General features: G+C 39.4%; 1 protein-coding gene across 1 annotated transcript in view; it reads left to right on the top strand.

Moving 5' to 3' along the window:
- LOC126482334 (autophagy-related protein 2 homolog A) overlaps nt 1-20,137 on the top strand; it is a 485,244-nt gene that overhangs the window by 224,810 nt on the left and 240,297 nt on the right. Inside the window, exon 21 of the mRNA XM_050106397.1 lies at nt 11,939-12,089. Within this exon, the coding sequence (XP_049962354.1) occupies nt 11,939-12,089 (151 nt within the window). The remainder of the gene's footprint in view (nt 1-11,938; nt 12,090-20,137) is intronic.

The following is a 20,137-nucleotide window of genomic DNA, read 5'->3' as shown; positions in this document are numbered from 1 at the left end:
CGATGAAGCAACATTCAAAAACAATGGCGAATTAAATCGTCATGATTGTCATTATAGGTCCCCTGTCAATCCACACTGGCACAGACCAGTTGACAATCAATGCAAATGATCGTTATTGAGCTGGTGTGGAATTTTAAACAGTTACTTTATAGGACCTAATTTTTTTTTACTGAAACGTTACTGGGGAATCTTATTTACAACTTCTGCACGATGATTTGTTGGAGCTAATGGAAGATGTTGATTTAGAAACTAGGCAATGAATGTGGTTCCAACAGGATGGAGCAGCTCCCCATTATGCTAAAAATATGCGGAACGTTTTAAATTTATCGCACCCTGGTCAGTGGATAGGACGCGATGGACCAATTCAGTGGCCAATCACGTTCACCAGACCTAACATCTCCTGATTTTTTCCAGTGGGGTTATTTAAAAAACATTGTTAATGATAGACAGCCCACAACCCAAAACAATATGGAGTAACGCATTCGAAGAGCATGTGCAGCCATACCACAGGATGTGCTGCTCAAAACTGTGGACAACTTTCGCAGACAATTGACTTTATGCATTGAAGCAAATGGGGATAATTTTGAACAATTTCTTCGTGGCTTATTTCATTAATTAAGCACCCCAAATTGCAAGAGGCAAGGGGACTCACTGTGAGAGGCAAGGGGACTCATACTAATGAAGCACCCCATGGGAACATCATTCTACTACATCCATGTCATTGTTCCTGAGTAACGCTAAAAGTAATATACAGTACATTTTGTACAAAAATAGCTTAATTTGGTGTAACAAAAGAATTGGTGGACTTTTTTTATCAATTTCATGCTTCTTTCTCAGATAATTCTAAATAAATCAGAGTTCCTCCCCAATCTTACCTTTTTCTTGATCTCTCAATGGTTTAAAAAAATGTTTCAGACAAAACTTGATTACTTTTTTCTGGAGAATCCAAATCTGCAATAAAAAATGGGTGTTTCCATTTAAGATGGGGGCTGGAGGTCATGTGTAGTATCATTTGATGTCCCTCTTTGAGCTTACAAACTTGTCTTACCCACTATTTTTACCCAATGTATAGTTTTCGAGATAATCTCATCCGAAACTTCAGATGGACGACCCTGTATGTCGATCCTCACCTTATCCACCACAGCAGGCCCAGTTGAATGCCTTTACAAAGATGGTTACTAGTGGTGGAACCAAGTGAGAGATTAGCAACTTTTTATTTTATAGAAGAAAGTTGTTGTTGTTGTTGTTGTGGTCTTCAGTCCTGAGACTGGTTTGATGCAGCTCTCCATGCTACTCTATCCTGTGCAAGCTTCTTCATCTCCCAGTATTTACTGCAACCTACATCCTTCTGAATCTGCTTAGTGTATTCATCTCTTGGTCTCTCTCTACGATTTTTACCCTCCACGCTGCCCTCCAATAGTAAATTGGTGATCCCTTGATGCCTCAGAACGTGTCCTACCAACTGATCCCTTCTTCTAGTCAAGTTGTGCCACAAACTTCTCTTCTCCCCAGTCCTATTCAATACTTCCTCATTAGTTACGTGACCTACCCACGTAATCTTCAACATTCTTCTGTAGCACCACATTTCGAAAGCTTCTATTCTCTTCTTGTCCAAACTATTTATTCTCCATGTTTCACACTTCTCCCACTTAGATGGCCCATTTTCTAAATCCATACTTCATTTCTGCAATGATATTTAGGTTCTCTACTAAACTTAATTCCCCATTATTGTTAAACACCCTTTTGGTATCATAGTTGATGTTGTGAAATTCACTGCCAGCTTCATTAAAATATTGCAAATGTCAAACAAGTGTAGTGAATATGACACTGTAGATTTTACAGGCTTCTCCGATAGAAATTTTGTTCTGTCCTGAGAACTGACAGCTTTCATAGTTTTATTCATGGCATCTGGAGCAACAGGAACCTCTTTTTGCCTGAATTACTTTTTGGCATTGTTACTTGAAACATGAGATTCCAAAATATTAACATCTTGTACCTTGAATTACTGATCTGAGATACATGATGTGTTTGTGATCCAACGTACAAGATGGCACTGTTTCCATGTTTAGATCTGCAAACTATGGTTTTACTCACCAGATCATACTGAATGAAGTGGGATAGGTGCGGTATTCTTCAACCTTACCAAAAGGCCATGTCAGTGGCCAGTTCCCATCAGATCACTGAGAAGTTAAGCACCATCACATGTGGCCAGTACTTGGATGGATGATTGTCTGGATATACTGCATGGTATTGACAATTTTCCCTTTGCCTTTACAGTTTCTTATGAGAAGAGTGGTGGTTTACGTTACTAATCTCCAGTCTTTGTGTCAGTGTCCTGGATTAAATTCCAAACCTCACTACAGTGTCTTGTGAAGCAATGGCGTGTGAGACTGTTGTGGTGATCCATCTATCAGACGGGGACATTAAGCTCGGCAGGCCTCTTGGTGCTCTTCGAGAGAAGTAGGCTGTGTGCCAGAACTGGGTTTCCCTCTCTCCCTTCTCTTATCATCTTCAACGTGAACTTGACACTACACTACACTACACTGCACTACACTAAACACACACACACACTCACTACAGTTACCTACACTTAACAGATACATTTCCACACAAAACTCTCGTACTTCACGACAGAAAGGTGCTTGCAGGTGCGGAGGAGAGGAAGGATCTTCTCAATTAGGCAGCTGAACCTATAATTAGGGGCCTCCCAGCCATTCATGCCATATCACATTTATTGTTTACCAAAAGGTCTATCAAAAAAGCAAAAACTAAACACAAAAATTGTTAATTTTTGCACTTGAAACCGGTTAAGTGAGCTTGCCCACACTTTGTCATTCGGCACTACAAGTGCAGGATGGCAAAGCAGCTTGGTGAGTAACACTTGAACCATTCAACTATTACACTCTACATGGAAGCACATTCTGATAAACAGACAAGTGATCCAAGGTATACATGACCCAAAGTACAACAGCCTCCCCCACAGACTATCATCGTGAGGCTGCCCTTTTTTTCTTAATTGGAATGTGGGAATAGTAATTCACACAGCTACTCTGCTTTCAGTTATGTTAATTCTTGTTGTCGTGTACTATGACACAGTCACAATTAGAGATTGTGACGTACCTGGTCCTCAGTAGCATGATCGAGGTGAAAAAATTGGCTGTAAATGTCGGTGGGTACAGCACTACCTACACCCAGTAGTGTGGTCGGCACACATTTGATTCAGGTTTTACTTCCATAAATGTCAGACTCCCTCACTGAATTAGTTATGACCAATCCATGTCTTAAGTACATAATTAAGTCAAACAATGGAAAACGTGTGATGGAATGTAACATCATTGCTACATAATAAAGTCTCATTTACCAGGTATGTGCATACTGCATCTTCTAATTATACAACAATAATCACTGTACAGTATAACCTAACCAACCAACAACAGTCTCACTCAGATGAAAATACATGTGACACTTTTATATTAATCAGCAATCATTGTTAATTGTCCTACTCCACTGTCCGTCTTCTTATTCACCACAACACGTCATTGGACCATTACATTATTACTATTCAGATTGACATAAGTTCTAACTCGGAATCTAGGCACTGTGTGTCTTCCATTTTCAAGTTAATCTGCATATGTTATTAACAGATCTAATTCAGAGTCTGGTTTCATATCAAGTCAAACACATTATTGTACAAGTACATTATGGCTGTTTTGACTGACATGGGCTTCACGCTCAAAATCTTGGAACAGGCTGACTTAAAACTGGCTTCTGTGGCACCAAATTTATGTTCTAGTCAAGTCCATTACCTCATGCATGTCTTCTGCCTAAAAATATACTTCCTGTACCTGTTCATATCCACTGTCATATGTCCCTCCCTTACATTCATGTGACTGTCCATTTCTGCCAACTGGCCATCAATCTTAATCATATAGCCATTTTTTTTCATTTTGGTTACACAAGTGCTCTGACATTTAGTCCAAGGTCTGCTTTAGAGTAAGCCCTTCTCTCTTCTTTTTAATTAATGGTATCTAGATTGGGCAAGGTAACAAATCACATCTTCAAATGCTAGCAATTATTAAGTTTCTTAATTTACCTGTCTTTATCAGTACAACATAGTGAACTGAAGTCAAAAGAAAAAGTGTTATGCCTCTGTTATACAGATAGCCAAATCATATACAAAACCGCATCACAGAGGTGTCTGTAGAGGAGCCAGACCAACATATGTTTCCTGAAGAGTGGCAGCTTATTTCATAGTCATAGGGACAACAAACATTCGTGAGAATAGCTTACGAGAGATGACTTGGTATGAAATTTATAAGAAACCAAATACTGATGTAAAATTTAATCTATTCCACAATAAATTCATGTCATTGCTTGAGGATAGCTTTCTGCTTAAGTTAATCAGAAAGGATATTAAACTGCCATGTAAAAAAACCATTGATCACTAGAGGGATTGAAGTATCATGTGAAAGGAAAAAGGAAATGCATCTGTTGATGAGACTAGTGAAGATCTTGCAGCAGTTACACACTGCAAAAACTAGTCAAAATTACTAAGAAAAGTTATTAAGAATCAAAGAACATTTACATTATGTCAGAGGTCAGTAATTCCGTCAACAGCCTTAGGTCTATACAGAATGTAGTGAACCAACACATAGGACAACAGGCCACAGAGCAGGATAACATCACCATTGATTTAAATTTATGGGTTGTAAATGATCACTCATAGGTAGCAGGATTGTTCAATAATTATTTCTTAACTATAGTAGGAAATATAGGGACAAACAGTTCTAGAGAAAAATCAAAGCAGTATGTTGGAAACGCAACCCACATAAAATTCAGTCATATGGACATTTCACCCATTTACCCATCTGAGATGAAGAAAGTTGTATATCGTTAGTCATTTGAAACTTAGAGACTTTATGTAAGAGCTAAGTTTCTAGGAAAACCATGCTCCCCACCCCGTTTGTCTAAGGTTAACACACTATATTTTAATAATAGTGCCATTGGGGTAACAGCAGAGTTAAAAAGAGTAGGTTTCCTCCATTAAGTAGATTTTGTGATATTTTGGTGGTTGTTTAGCCTGTAGTGTAATATGACATTTCATTAGATAATGCGGTGGTACACTCTTAAGCTCTTTGAGCTATGGAAGATATTCACATGAATATAGAGAGGAAAAATTATTATTTTAAGTTAACTGAGCTACAGTCAAGCAAAACATTGTCATTAGGCAAAGCCCAGAATACACATGGGAGTTGCACTACCCATGGGCATGAATGGTGAACGAATGTGTTATTCTGTGCAGCCGCTGATGGAGGGTGTTATGGTGGCCTGCCAAAAAATAACCAAAGAGCCTGTATTAGCAATGAATGTTATGTAAAATGTAATTTATTTGACTTACTCTATTGTATATGGACCAGAGAGGAGGAGGAGTAGGACTAGCTTGGTCCATTGTATTAATGGTTAATTTGACAATATATGGTTTAATGATGGAACTCTGTTTATGAAAGCCTTATGTTGTTCAAAGAAAAAAATGAGATTGTTTTCTAACTAATTCATGAAATCTTCAAGGAAGAGGATCTGAGCACAGTGAAGAAGATTATTAGCTGGGACTGAATAGCAGAACCAGCTCTACAATATAAATTTATAGGTGAGCATAGTACCCAAATGATATTAGCAAACTAATCGAATCTACAAAAAATAGTTGTGTGCTATTCTGAGAGGACGTATGTAACTGGTAGGTCAGATGTCTCCCTGTGAGCACTAGGCACATGACAAGCCTATGACATAACCAAACTGATTTCATAGTGTATCATATGTCTGTGTATCACCTGTACAAACAAGTGCTGACACAATGGTCAGATGTAGGGCTGGGAGAATTTTAAGTATGCCTGACATTTTTATTACATAATTGTTATGCTGACTTGTGAGGAAGCTATTGATGGGTTATTTGTTGATGTGTTTTTATTTGGTTATGGGATTCTTTGTTGTTTGGACAAAAAATTTTGGTACCTCTTTTCTTCTCATGTTCCTCTTTTTTCTCCTAAAAAACTTCTTTACATTCTTTAAATAATTCTAGTGGGGAAAGATAAGAGTTATTATCATCAGTAGTGGAACAAAGTACACAATTTTTCAGTAGAAGGGATTGTTTTGCTGTTTCATTCAACAATGCCCAAATGTTACCATTCATACACGTCTATGCCGAGAAGGAACAGTCGTTCAATTTTGTTTTCCATGATTTCCCTAAATCGCTCCATGCAAATGCTGGGATGGTTCCTTTGAAAGGCCATGGCCGATTTCCTTCCTCATCCTTGACACAGTTTGAGCTTGTGCTCCATCTCTAATGACCTAGCTGTTGACGGGACATTATACTCAATCTTCCTTCCGTTGTTCGGTTTTCAGGTGTGACATATGCAGTCAAGCTGAATGAAAAAATATGAACAGTTTACAGATGTTGATAAAATATCAGTTTGGATGTTTTCCATCAAATGGTAGTGTGACAGTGCAGGGTATGCAACATTACACACAAAATCAGTGGACAAAAAAGTAGCATCATTCTTAAACAGCAGCATGCATTTGGTGAGCTGGATTATTACTTGAACAGTTATTAAGGGTATTGTGAACTATGATAGTGTGATAGTTCAGTTTCAAAAAACAATATAGCGATGCCAACCTTCAGTGTGAAAATGAAACTAAATTTAGGTGCTAAAATGAGCTAGTTCGATCTAACCATTATTAAGAGGTGTGCAACTTACAAACTGGATAAACGAAGTATACGGTGTGAACTGTTATCCTTTCAAGACAACCTTTTCCCTTAAATTCAAGAATTACTGTTTTAGTATATGTAAAAAAATCACATTTTCATTTTAGGCAACAAGTCAGGTTTTGTGTCAAGGGTGTTCTCTCAGTTAACCATTCTTTACCTGTACCCAGCCCACAAGGGAGGCTACAGTATGTCTAATAGTTAATATGAAAATAAATATGTGAGGAAGCAACTAAGAATGGCATAGTGCATGCATTATTGTCGCCTAGATAGATTGAAAGCCAACAGCTATCACAGTAGTAAGTTTATATCCCTGCTCGTTCTAACAAAGATAGAGATTGAAAGACTGTTTGATGACGTAAAAGAGGTTATTCCAACAGTTATGGAAGACAAAAATTTATATCTGAGGAACTAGAATTTAATAGCAGGAAAACAGAGAGAAGATATATAGTAGTAGAACATGGACTTTGGGTAAGCAATAAAATGTGCTTCCTCTCTAATGACTTCATTGTCAACAGAACTTTCAACCCTAATCTTTTTCTCCTATCTTTGATACAATGGTTGAGACACTCCAGTTATGTGCATATATCCGTCTAATTGTTCTTGTAATAGATATCCTCAGTGATTTTAAATGAATTGTTGATGATTCCTTCATTTCAGGCCACAGCCAAATTCCTCCTCTATACTTCTCCAAATAAGCTGATGTTCCATCTTTTACGACCACACTGTTGAAGAAATGTCATACTTTAAATCTTCTTTTCTCTTTTTGTATTGATACAATGTGCTTCATTAGATGAAGTTACAGTGGCCTTCAAATAACTCACAAAGTGTAATAAGCTGACTATTCTTTTGTTCTACACTTAGTATTAATATGTCTGAAAGCTTTGGGTAATAGCCACATGTGCTACATGATATTGAAGAAGACTTCCAGAAAAACAACAAGGAATTTTTATAAAATGTTTTAAGACTAATCTGGTGAAGTATCAACCACCAAGTCTATGTTCTAAAGGGGAAAACAGCAAAGTAGCCATTAATGGTAAAGAAAACAGAAATATTTGCAGAGTGCTTTTAGAAGCTTCTCAGTTTTAAGAAACCAATGACTTCTTTGTTTTTCCTATTGAAAGCCTACATGGATTCACATTTGTGTTTCCGAAGCATCTCCGTAACACTTGTGTGTTGCCCTATCCTACCAGTAACAAATCTAGCAGGTAAAGAAGGAAGCAAAAATGTAACGCTATTAAGAAGGAAAGTTGCTACTCACCATATAGTGGAGATGCTGAGTCACGATAGGCACAACAAAAACATTCACACAATTATAGCTTTCGGCCATTAAGGCCTTTGTCAGCAAGACACACATACACACACATGCACACGCACACACACTCACCCAAACGCAACTTGCACACATGTCTGCAGTCTCAGATAGCTGAAATCACACCACTGAGACTGCAGACGTGTGTGCAAGTTGTGTGTGTGTGTGTGTGTGTGTGTGTGTGTGTGCTGACAAAGGCCTTAATGGTCGAAAGCTATAATTGTGTGAATCTTTTTGCTGTGGCTATTGCAGCTCATCATCTCCGCTATATAGTGAGTAGCAGCTTTCCTTCCTAATATTGTTACATTCCATCCTGGATTTTCCATTGTTTGAAGGAAGCAAAAATGGAGTCCAGAAGATGGAAATGGCTAATCAATTAAAACAGGACATTTACAATAAAAAATCACTCTGGGTAAAAACAGAAATTTGGCATTACACCCCTGCCTTAAAAACTGATGTGCCATTATGCTGTGGAATATTTAATCTTCAACAAAATGGGAGATACTGAAGAGTTGGAGAGAAGGGAAAGAAAGGTACGATTGAAAATACTCAATCCGAGAAAAGTTTGGAGTATGTAGGAGAGAAAAAGTAATGAAGAAATCTACACCCTAAATGAAAAACTATCTGATGCTCACAGAAAAAGGAAAATTTCATTTTATGGTCAGTTGGCTTGAATGGAACTGGAAATGAGTAAAAATTTTTGACCTTTTCACGAAAATCCCAAAATGCAGGTCAGGTGTTCCAGTGAAGTGAAAAAGGACTTAGCAGAAATCAATGTTACAAAAACAGAAATTATAGACAGGCTAAGTGTATGAAACAAGATTGGGAAGTTCAGGAGTTTTCAGGACAAGTTGGAAAATGCCTCTCTGTGTGGACTCATGAAAGAAGAAAAGAGCACTATAAAAAGTGAAGCACTGGAACACCTGAATGTTCGGAAAGAGGACAAAATCAAGAGGAATTTCATTCATGTGGTTCACAGATGACTGAAGTCAAAGAAAGAAGTGGAAGTTAAGTGGAATGAACATTTAATTGTGACAGGGACTGGAACTTGGCAAACCAGGAATGGTGAGAAGAGAAATATGAAGGTGAAAAAGCATGCATGATTATGAGAAAGATAGATGTTGTTTATAGGAAAATTACAAGGCCTTAGGAAAAGGAAAGCCACCTGTGTAAATATCAAGAGCTCAGATGGCAAGTCCATATTAAGGGAAAAAAGGGAAAGCAGAAAGGTGTAAAAAACATGCAGAGGAAGAAAGTGTCGATGAGATACGTAATTTGACACTGCAAGAAAAATTAGGCAGAGGACTGAAAGACCTAGGTTGAAATAAGGTCTGTGAGTGGATGGTACAAGAGATGTGAAACAGCTGAAAAAGCCTCAGACTTCCAGAAGAATGTAATTATTCAAATTATAAGAAAGGTAGGTGTTGACAGGTGTGAATGCTGTGAAACCATTGATTTAATTTGTTGCAGTTGTTGTGAGTTTGCTTCTTCACAACACAGATCTTCTTAAGTACAATTTATTTAGTTATATCACATAAAGTAATAGTTCCTGGCTCTTCTGGAAATACACATGAAAAGACTTCTGGATGTGGATACCTCATGGTCAATACAGAACCCTGAGAGTTTTTAACTCACACATCAGTGCTGGAGAAAACTATGTGTAGGTTTAAATGTGATGCATTTGGTGCACCATATTCCACTGGAACATTCACTGAAACCATAACTGTTAGTTGAATGGTGACTGAAGATAGCCCCACATTAGGCAGAAAGACAAGTCCAACTCCTAGCGAAGCATTAATGGTAGGTAACAACAAAGTCCAAATTTACACACGTCAAACAGGGTCACTGTCAATCAGCACACCAGAGAGCTTGCTGTAAACGTGTGAAAAGTGAGGCCATGGCAGCCACTAAATCTGTGGTGGTTATTGCAATGTGACCTGGTGTTGGCATGTGTAACCTGCCACACCATGCCTGGCAACCTCAACAGACATACACATGATTATATCATCCACCAATACATCCAGTGGGATTACAAGAATGCTGCAAAATACTGACTCAAATTATTTACAAAAGAATGGAAAAACTGGTAGAAGCTGACCTTGGGGAAGATCAGTACAGGTTCTGGAAAACTGTGAGACCAGGTGAGGCAGTACTGGTCATACGACTTACTGTAGAAGATAGGTTGAAGAAAGGAGAATCTACATTTATTTCATTTCTGTGGTTAGAGAAAGCTTTTAATATTGTTGACTGGAGTACACTTTTTGAAATTCTGAAGGTAGCAGGGATAAAATACTGAGAACAAAAAGTTATATACAATTTGCACAGACACCAGGCTGCAGTTATAAGAGTTGAAGGACATGGAAGGGAAGCAGTAACTGAGAAGGGAGTGAACCAGAATATTGTATTTAATCTGCACATTGAGCTAGCAGTAAAGGAAACCTAGGAGGAATTTGCAAAAGAAATTTAAGTTTGCTGATGACCTTGTAATTCTGTCGGAAATGCTAGAAGGTTTGAAGATTTAGTTGAATGGAATGGATAATGCCTTGAAAAGATGTTATGAGATGAACAAAAGTAAAACAAGGATAATGGAATGCAGTCAAATAATATCAGGTGACGATAGGATTAGATTAGGGGACGAGACACAAAAAGCAGCCAATGAGTTTTGCTATTTGGGCAGCAAAATAACTGATGATCGTCAAAGTAGGAAAGTATGTAAAATGTACACTGACAATGGAAAGAAAATTGTTTCTGAAAAAGGGAAATTTTTTACATTGGAAAAAAAAGTTTGGTGTTAGGAAACCCTTTCTGAAGGTAATGTGTTGCGTTTAGCCGTGTATGGTAGTGAAACATTTACAAAAAACAATTTAAACTCAAAGAGAATGGAAACTTTTGAAATGTGATGCTGCATATGAATGTCGAAGATTAGATGAGTAGATCGAATAAATAATGAAAAGGTGCTGAATCAAATTGGGGAAAAAAGACATTTATGCCATAACATGAGTAAAAGAAGGAAGTGATTGGTAGGTTAGATTCTGAGGCCTCGAGGAAAAGTCAGACTGGAAGGGAAGCAAGTGTGAGGTGTAAAAATTACAGAGAAGGTCAAGGCATGAATACAGTAAGCAGGTTCAAATGCCATAGGTTAAATTGGTGAAGAGGCTTTCACAGTAGAGAGAAGTGAGGAGAGCTATATCAAACCAGTCCCAGAACAACAGCATATTCATATTTTACAACATATACTGAGCCTTCAGTGTTTGTGTTGTTAATAAACTTTTAGCAAAAGAGTCGAAAAATGTTAACTGGTCAAACACTAAATAAAGATGTCATACAACTCTTGAGAACTTGCTTAGGTAACTTTAAGAACCATCTTTCAACTGCTAACAGTCTTCAGCCCTTATGTATTTATTCCATAGTGATTGTACAAGCAGAATTAGGTAAGCAACAGAGGCATGCAAGCAGTCATTCTTTCTGTGCCCCACCCTCACGTGAAATGAGAAGAAGATTTAGTACAGAGTACGCCAAAATGTACCGTACGCTATGCAGCTGACAGTGATTTACAATGTACAGGTGTAGATGTAGAAACTTGCTTTCACATGATTTAGAATCATGCTTGCCTCAAATAAATGATTGGTAGGTGCACACGAAAGCTGTCACTTGAACTATCTATTTAAGTCTATTATCCCTTTTGTAGATACATCTTTACCTAGTGTAGCATTCATAACAATGATTAATTTACATGACAATATTGAGTTAGACCTTATCTGGGTTTCTATTATTTAAAAGCTGTATACAAGTAGAGCTTTGGTTTATAAACATATAAATGCCACTTATTAACTGACTTTATAAACATTTGCTCTGTGCCTTTACAGGATTCCTCAGGGAATGTTATTCCTGGACAGCATGGGGAGTTGGAAATTCATTTTGAAGATGGCAATATGTTTTCTGTTTCTGGGTATCGAGGAAAGACTGGCTTAGGATATGTTTGCCTTCAGGTCAACCAGGCAACATTTTATCACAGTGGTAAGGCATACTTTTGCATGTTTTTATAGCTTTTTGTTTTGCTACATTTTTATGATATGTATTCTCACTGAAGCAGTATTTACCTATAAGTTCTTCAGTGTCATCTCAAGTGCTAATGTTTTGCCATGTGGGATCATGTGCAGCTTTATTCTACTTTCCTATCCTTGTTTCCTATTTGTAAATGTCAGTTACATTTTGTCTATACTACCATACTGACATCCATGCATGTGGAAAGATACAAGACAGTTACCTCATTTCAAGCGAGACCTTTTATATTGTGTCTGATCAGTAACATTTCAGGATATCGAGATAGAGACAGGGATGGGCATTAATTGTGAACTATTTGAAGAGTACAATTATATTTATAGTAATAATTATGATAGTAATAATTATGATAGTAATGATCTGGATGTGAGAAAGTGTATCTTGAGAAACTATTGTCAGAAATTAAATGTTTACAACTGTAATAATTTCTTCACACAATTGATTTATCACAAATTTGCTAAAATGCTGCTTAAAGTTATGTGTATTTCTGCAGTGTAGTGTAGTCACCTAAAATCAAAAGGCACTGCAGTCACTTTTTGTGTGTGGTTTAGAATACAGAAAATGAATTCAATTAACACAAGCAGTTGTTCATATTAGCAAACAGTTCATGTTTTTCTTTTAAGTTATTCAAGCCTGATAATCTTATTCTGTTGTGAGCAATGTAAAAGGGAAAACACTTAAACAATATATTGTATCTCGTTTCTGTTTGAATTAAATATACCCAGTTAAGAAACCTTTTCCTTTGTAGCTGGTACCCGACTAAAAGATACATGATTCAAACCCTAGTGGTGTTAAAAAATCGTGAATAGTATATGCCCGGCAAGATGATGAGAGGTGGTAGTATAAAATTCCCACTCATCCTCCATTCTTGATCCTTCAGCCCCCCCCCCCCCCCCCCCCGATCCTCTGGCCAGTCTTCTCGATCCTCTGGCCACTCTTCTCGATCCTCTGGCCACTCTTCTGGATCTTCTGGCCCCCCTTTTTGATCCTCCAGCCCCCCCCCCCCCCTCCCCTTTGATCTGGCCACTTTTTCGATCTTGCAGCCCCCCCTTCTTGATCTTCATCCCTTTGCCCCACTCCCCACTGATGGCCCCCTTTCTCAGTCGTACTACTTCACTTATTGTTTTTTTGAACCCACTTTTCAGCCCTCCAACCCCCTGATTCTCTCTTTGGGCCCCCTATTTCACTCTTTGGGCCCCCTATTTCACTCTTTGGGCCCCCTATTTCACTCTTCCAGCTCTCTTTTTTGCTCATCTGATTTCCTCTTCCCCCCTCCTTTGGGTCCATTTATCACTCATCTAGATCTCTGTATCGCTCCTCTGGATCCCTTTATTGCTCCTCTGAACCCATTTTCACTCCTCTGAACCCCTCTTTTGCTCCATTTTCACTGTTCTAGGCCTCGTTTTCTCTTCTCTATGTCCCTTCTTGCACCTGTGGCTCCAGCACCCCTTCTTGCACCTGTGGCTCCCATTCTCATCTTTCTGCACTCCTCTCATTTTAGTGGCCCAGAGTGGATGGTCTCTATGGTGGCAAGGTTGGCCATTGGTAACACAGGAAAACAGCATCAACAGTCAAACATTTTATTCAGTCTCAAGCAACTATACTTGTAGGACTGCTTTCTGGTAGCAACCCCCCCCCCCCCCCCGCCCCCTCCCCACCCTCTCCTTTGGTACATGGTTAAGTGCTGCTTTGTGTTAGCATCTCCCCTCCCTCTCCTTTGGCACATGGTGAGGACAGCACATGGTGGAGTGATGAGGCCTCAGGCTACGCACGGCACGGCAGCTTGCGGCGAGGTGTACTGGTGGTGCGGAGACCTATTGTCATTCTTTCAGGGCTTGTCATCCCTCAGAGTGGAACTTACCCTTATCAGTGAAGGTGCACGGCACAAGAATGCCTGCTCCAGCATAGGAGGGTGAGTGCCTACACTGCCCTGGTCCTGAATGGCTGTCCTCCATGCCAGAAGTCTGCAGTGGCCAGAGTGAGCCGGAAGGCAGGTCACCAGTGGAATGTTGTCAAGTCCAAGGATGTCTTAGAACCTGCAGTCCAGCTAATGGTAGAGGAAGCCCAAACTTGTGGTGGCTGCTTGCAGAACCATATTTCTCACTGCCTTGTGTAGGTGTCTCTTCAAGGATGATGCTGACATGCTGGAACAACTTTTGCTGGAAATGAATGTTATTTATGATGATTAGACGCTCAATTGTTGCGTGTATGTGCCACTTTTGACCCCTTACGGTATAACTAAGTTCCATCACTCGAAGGTGTAGGAACCAAACAGCCAGTGCCGCAATAGCCCTGTCTTTTCGTTGTGTCATGAGTATTGCGATCCTCAGCCTGGCTTGGCTCGCAGTGCAAAGACAGGCCAATTATTGCAACTGCCATGATGAGATTTTGGCTCCAGCCAGCTTGTAAGGCTTCTCATGACTTTTGTGACAGAGTTAATATTTTCATAGTAGTGCCGTAGAAATTGTGGCAACACTACATACCTCCTGTCTTTGGTAGACACAACCTCCGGTTCTCTGCCTTTGATAGATCTGCAGAGACTCAACATACATTAACAACAGTGTACAATATCATCAGTTCCTCCATATATACTAGTCAGCTTGAACCACAGGGTTCAGTGGCTGTGAATTTAATGTATGAAAATCATATTGGCTTTCCTTTTACATGTATATAGTAACCCTTCTGAAATCTCCATTATAATTAATAGAATAGTATTATCAATTTCCCACTCTTTTTCACAACTATTTAACAGTACATTGGCCAAATAGACAGCTTGTAAAATTACACAACAGAAGAATGCAGCTGCTAGTATTGGCACTTCTCCAATGTGCCATTTCCCATCACACAAAAAATCAATTACGGGTACTGTGCACTCACTCACATCAGTGCTCTGCTGCACAAGTAAGGAGTCTGCAAAACATTGTAAATACTAGAAAATATATTCCTTATCATTATTTACATTAAATGCTCATGTAAAATAACAATCTCTTTTGTTACATTACCCATAATTGGTAATCCAGTCTACCGGTGGTTGGTGTACCGGAGAGTCATGTGAGTGAGCTGCTCTCTGCCTAAGATAGATGAAGGCTGCACTGAACAGAGTCAGAGCTGGTATGATGCCGTATACCGTGATATTCATGGTCGTGGTCACGCAATGCTATTTCTCCCTGTGCTGCTGCACATGCAGAAATATCCATTCAACAGAAATAGGCCCCACTGACGTTGCTAAGAGTTGATTCAGGGAGAGGATGAGGTCTGGTTCTAGTCTACGATTGAGGCAGGTCAAACTTGCACCCCTCGCAGTTTGTTTGGTGAGCACAATTGTGATTGTATTATGTTCATCCTGCTGGTACCCATAACATTGGTTGGAAGATGAAATGTTGGCCTTGTTATATTGCAGATTTCCAATTGATTAACAATCCACCCCCAAGTAATTACAATGACTTTGTAGCTGTGGATCTCCCCCTCTCGTAGCAATTTACTACCAACACTGTTGCATTATACACAGAGTAGATCCTATGCTGCTCTGCATTTATTAAGTGGGGTTGCAGTTCCAGAATGTCTCATGAACATTCCTGATCATTCGTTTTGCTCAGAAACAACTGAACCTCACATATGTCAGTGGCAGTGTGCCTTATCCAGGTTGGACCTGTCATAATCTTTCGCTCTGACATTGCTGGAGTTTCTCTGCTGTCATTACTGTGTGCCTACCACTGTCTTCTGCAATCAGAAATACGTCTCCTTTTTTTACCTGCACCTTTCATAAGCCAGCCAGGTACTGTGCCAGCACTAGTCATGTTAGGCTCAGCTGACTGTGCACCACATGATTAATGGCTTAAACCAGAGGCTCAGACGATTCTGCAAAGATATGGCATGCAAATTTCTCAACCTCCGCTATCAGGTGGAGAAATGTAGGGTCCCCCTGAATAGGTCAGATGTGCACTACACGCAGGAAGCGGTTACAAGGGTAGCAGAGTACTTGTGGAGTGCACATTTGGGTTTTTTTAGGCTAGAGAATTCCTTTTCTAGGCCCGACAAGACGCCTCCTGAGACGCGACAAGGTAGCAGTAGGCAAAACGCAACAGGGAATGGCAATATTAATGTGGTAATAGTAAACTGCAGGAGCGTCTATAGAAAGGTCCCAGAACTGCTCTCATTAATAAACGGTCATAATGCCCACATAGTACTAGGGACAGAAAGTTGGCTGAAACCAGATGTAAACAGTAATGAAATTCTAAACTCAGATTGGAATGTATACCGTAGAGACAGGCTGGACAGTGAAGGGGAAGACATGTTTATAGCAATAAAAAGTGCAATACTATCGAAGGAAATTGACAGAGATCCAAAATGAGAAATAATTTGGGTGAAGGTCATGGTTAAAGCAGGCTCAAACATGGTAATTGGATGTCTCTATAGGCCCCCTGGCTCAGCAGCTGTTGTGGCAGAACACTTGAAGGAAAATTTGGAAAATATTTCAAGTAGATTTCCCAACCATGTTATAGTTTTGGGTGGAGATTTTAATTGAGCAGATATAGACTGGGAGACTCAAACAGTTATAACAGGTGGCAGGGGCAATGAATCCAGTGAAATTTTTTAAAGTGCCTTATCTGAAAGCTATCTTGAGCAGTTAAACAGAGAACTGACTCGTGGCGATAACATATTAGACCTTCTGATGACTAATAGACCCGAACTATTTGAAACAGGTAACGCAGAACAGGGAATCAGTGATCATAAAGTGGTTACAGCATCAGTGATTTCAGCCGTAAATAGAAATATTAAAAAAGGTAGGAAGATTTTTTCCTTTTAGCAAAAGTGACAAAAAGCAGATTTCAGAGCACTTGATGGCTCAACACAAAAGTTTTGTCTCAAGTACAGATAGTGTTGAGGATCAGTGGACAAAGTTCAAAACCATCGTACAGTATGGGCCAAGCAAGATCGTAAGAGATGGAAAAGAGCCACAACTGAGTTAGAAAACTGCTACGGAAGCAAATGGAACTTCACAGCAAACATAAACATAGCCAAAGCCTTGCAGTCAAACAAAAATTACACAAAGCGAAATGTAGTGTGAGGAGGGCTATGTGAGAGGCGTTCAATGAATTTGAAAGTAAAGTTCTGTATACTGACTTGGCAGAAAATCCTAAGAAATTTTGGTCATATGTCAAAGCGGTAGATGGATCAAAACAAAATGTCCAGACACTCTGTGACCAAAATGGTACTGAAGCAGAGGATGACAGACTAAAGACCGAAATACTAAATGTCTTTTTCCAAAGCTGTTTCACAGAGGGAGACTGCACTGTAGTTCCTCCTCTAGATTGTCATACAGATGACAAAATGGTAGATATCGAAATAGATGACAGAGGGATAGAAAAACTATTAAAATCGCTCAAAAGAGGAAAGGCTGCTGAACCTGATGGGATACCAGTTCGATTTCACACAGAGTACGCGAAGGAACTTGCCCCCTTCTTGCAGGGGTGTACCGTAGGTCTCTAGAAGAGCGTAGCATTCCAAAAGATTGGAAAAGGGCACAGGTCATCACCATTTTCAAGAAGGGACGTCAAACAGATGTGCAGAACTGTAGACCTATATCTCTAACATCGATCAGTTGTAGAATTTTGGAACACGTATTATTTTTGAGTATAATGACTTTTCTGGAGACTAGAAATCTACTCTGTAGGAATCAGCATGGGTTTTGAAAAAGACGATAGTGTGAAACCCAGCTCGCGCTATTTGTTCATGAGACTCAGAGGGCCATAGACATGGGTTCCCAGGTAGATGCCGTGTTTCTCAGCTTCTGCAAGGCATTTGATACAGTTCCCCACAGTCGTTTAATGAACAAAGTAAGAGCATATGGACTATCAGACCAATTGTGTGATTGGATTGAAGAGTTCCTGGATAACAGAACGCAGCATGTCATTCTCAATGGAGAGAAGTCTTCCGAAGTAAGAGTGATTTCAGGTGTGCTGCAGGGGAGTGTCGTAGGACTGTTGCTATTCACAATATATATAAATGACCTTGTGGATAACATCGGAAGTTCACTGAGGCTTTTTGCAGATGATGCTGTAGTATATCGAGAGGTTTTAACAATGGAAAATTGTACTGAAATGCAGAAGGATCTGCAATGAATTGTGCTGCGAATACATAGAAAGAAACATCCTTTATCATTTAGCTATAATATAGCAACTTCAAACAGTTAATTCCATAAATTATCTGGGAGTAGGCATTAGGAGTGATTTAAAATGGAATGACCATATAAAATTAATCGTCGGAAAAGCAGATGCCAGACTGAGATTCATTGGAAGAATCCTAAGCAAATGCAGTCTGAAAACAAAGGAAGTAGGTTACAGTACACTTGTTCACCCACTGCTTGAATACTGCTCACTGATGTGGGATCCATACTAGATAGGGTTGATAGAAGAGAGAGAGAGGATCCAACGGAGAGCAGCACGCTTCATTACAGGATCATTTAGTAATTGCAAAAGCTTTACGGAGATGATAGATAAACTCCAGTGGAAGACTCTGCAAGAGAGACGCTCAGTAGTTCGGTACGGGCTTTTGTTGAAGTTTCGAGAACATACCTTCACCGAGGAGTCAAGCAGTATATTGCTCCCTCCTACGTATATCTCACAAAGAGACCATGAGGATAAAATCAGAGAGATTAGAGCCCACAAAGAGGCATACCGACAATCTTTCTTTCCACAAACAATACGAGACTGGAATAGAAGGGAGAACCAATAGAGATACTCAAGGTACCCTCCACCACACACTGTCAGGTGGCTTGTGGAGTATGGATGTAGATGTAGATGTAGATGTAGATGTAGAGGTGATGAATCCAGGATTTTTGAGTACGATCCTGAGACAAAGCAGCAAAGTGAGAAGTGGCACACTGAGACATCTCCTCGACTGAAAACAGCTGAGTGAGCAAATCAAAGACCAAAACAATGCTGATTTGCTTTTTTGACAGTAGGGGTGTCATCTGTGAAGAATTTGTCCCTCCAGGACAAACTGTGAATCAAGTGTTTTACAAAGATGTCCTTAAGAGGCTCAGGAAAAGGGTCAATTGAGTGAGACTAGACATTGCTGAGAAGTGGATGCTGCATCATGACAGCGCCCCATATCACATGGCCGCTTCCATCATGGAATTTTTGAGCTCAAAAGGCATTCCTGTTGTTCCACAACCTCCCTGTTCACCTGACCTGAGTCCTTGAGACTTTTTTCTCTTCCCAAAATTGAAAAAAAATGTCTTCAAAGGACATCATTTTGGACCCTGGATAACATTCGAAAGAATGTGACCGACATATTTTGATAAAAACTTTGATAGATAAAAAATGAGTCTCATTAATTTCCTCACATACCTTGTATATCAACTGCTTGCTGCATTTGCCCCATAACCATTTCTAGGACATATGCAATTTGCTGTATTTCCTCCACCCTTCTCTGAACACACCTTTTTCCTCTAACTTTCAAAACATATCCTCCAACCTCCTCACATTATTCCCTATCTCCCATGGATTAAATTATGGTCTCATCATCCATTGGTGACTGGCGAGAACAACATCCTCTTGCCTTGTAAATTGTACACCACTTTCCAACTACTGATTGTACTGTGCAGAAGATATACTGTGAGGTCAATTGTTATTGTGCCCATCTTTCCAGTACATAATTTCTATCTGTATGTGTACTCATAAATGTACACATCACCAAAGCTTGTCATATTACTGTTAATTATGATCCTGTTAACTTGCAGGATTGCCTGTACATTGAACTATCATATATAGGCAGACTAACTTGACTTGTGTATCTGGCCAGTCTAAGTAGTGTATAAAGATGGTATAAAATGTACCATCAACTATAAATTCTCAGTCTAGTGGACTTCAGTTAATAGTTCAGTAAATGGTCAGTCTCTCTATAACCAACCGAGCATATCACTTTATACAGCACTGAACAAATACTAGTATCTCTGAATTTTCCTATTAATATTAATTACATACTTATTTGAGCAGGGA

The sequence above is a fragment of the Schistocerca serialis genome, chromosome 5 (genome assembly GCF_023864345.2).
Source record: "Schistocerca serialis cubense isolate TAMUIC-IGC-003099 chromosome 5, iqSchSeri2.2, whole genome shotgun sequence".
Classification (NCBI taxonomy): domain Eukaryota; kingdom Metazoa; phylum Arthropoda; class Insecta; order Orthoptera; family Acrididae; genus Schistocerca; species Schistocerca serialis.
The sequence above is the reverse complement of the archived record's forward strand: the minus strand, read 5'-3'. Positions and strand labels throughout refer to the sequence as shown.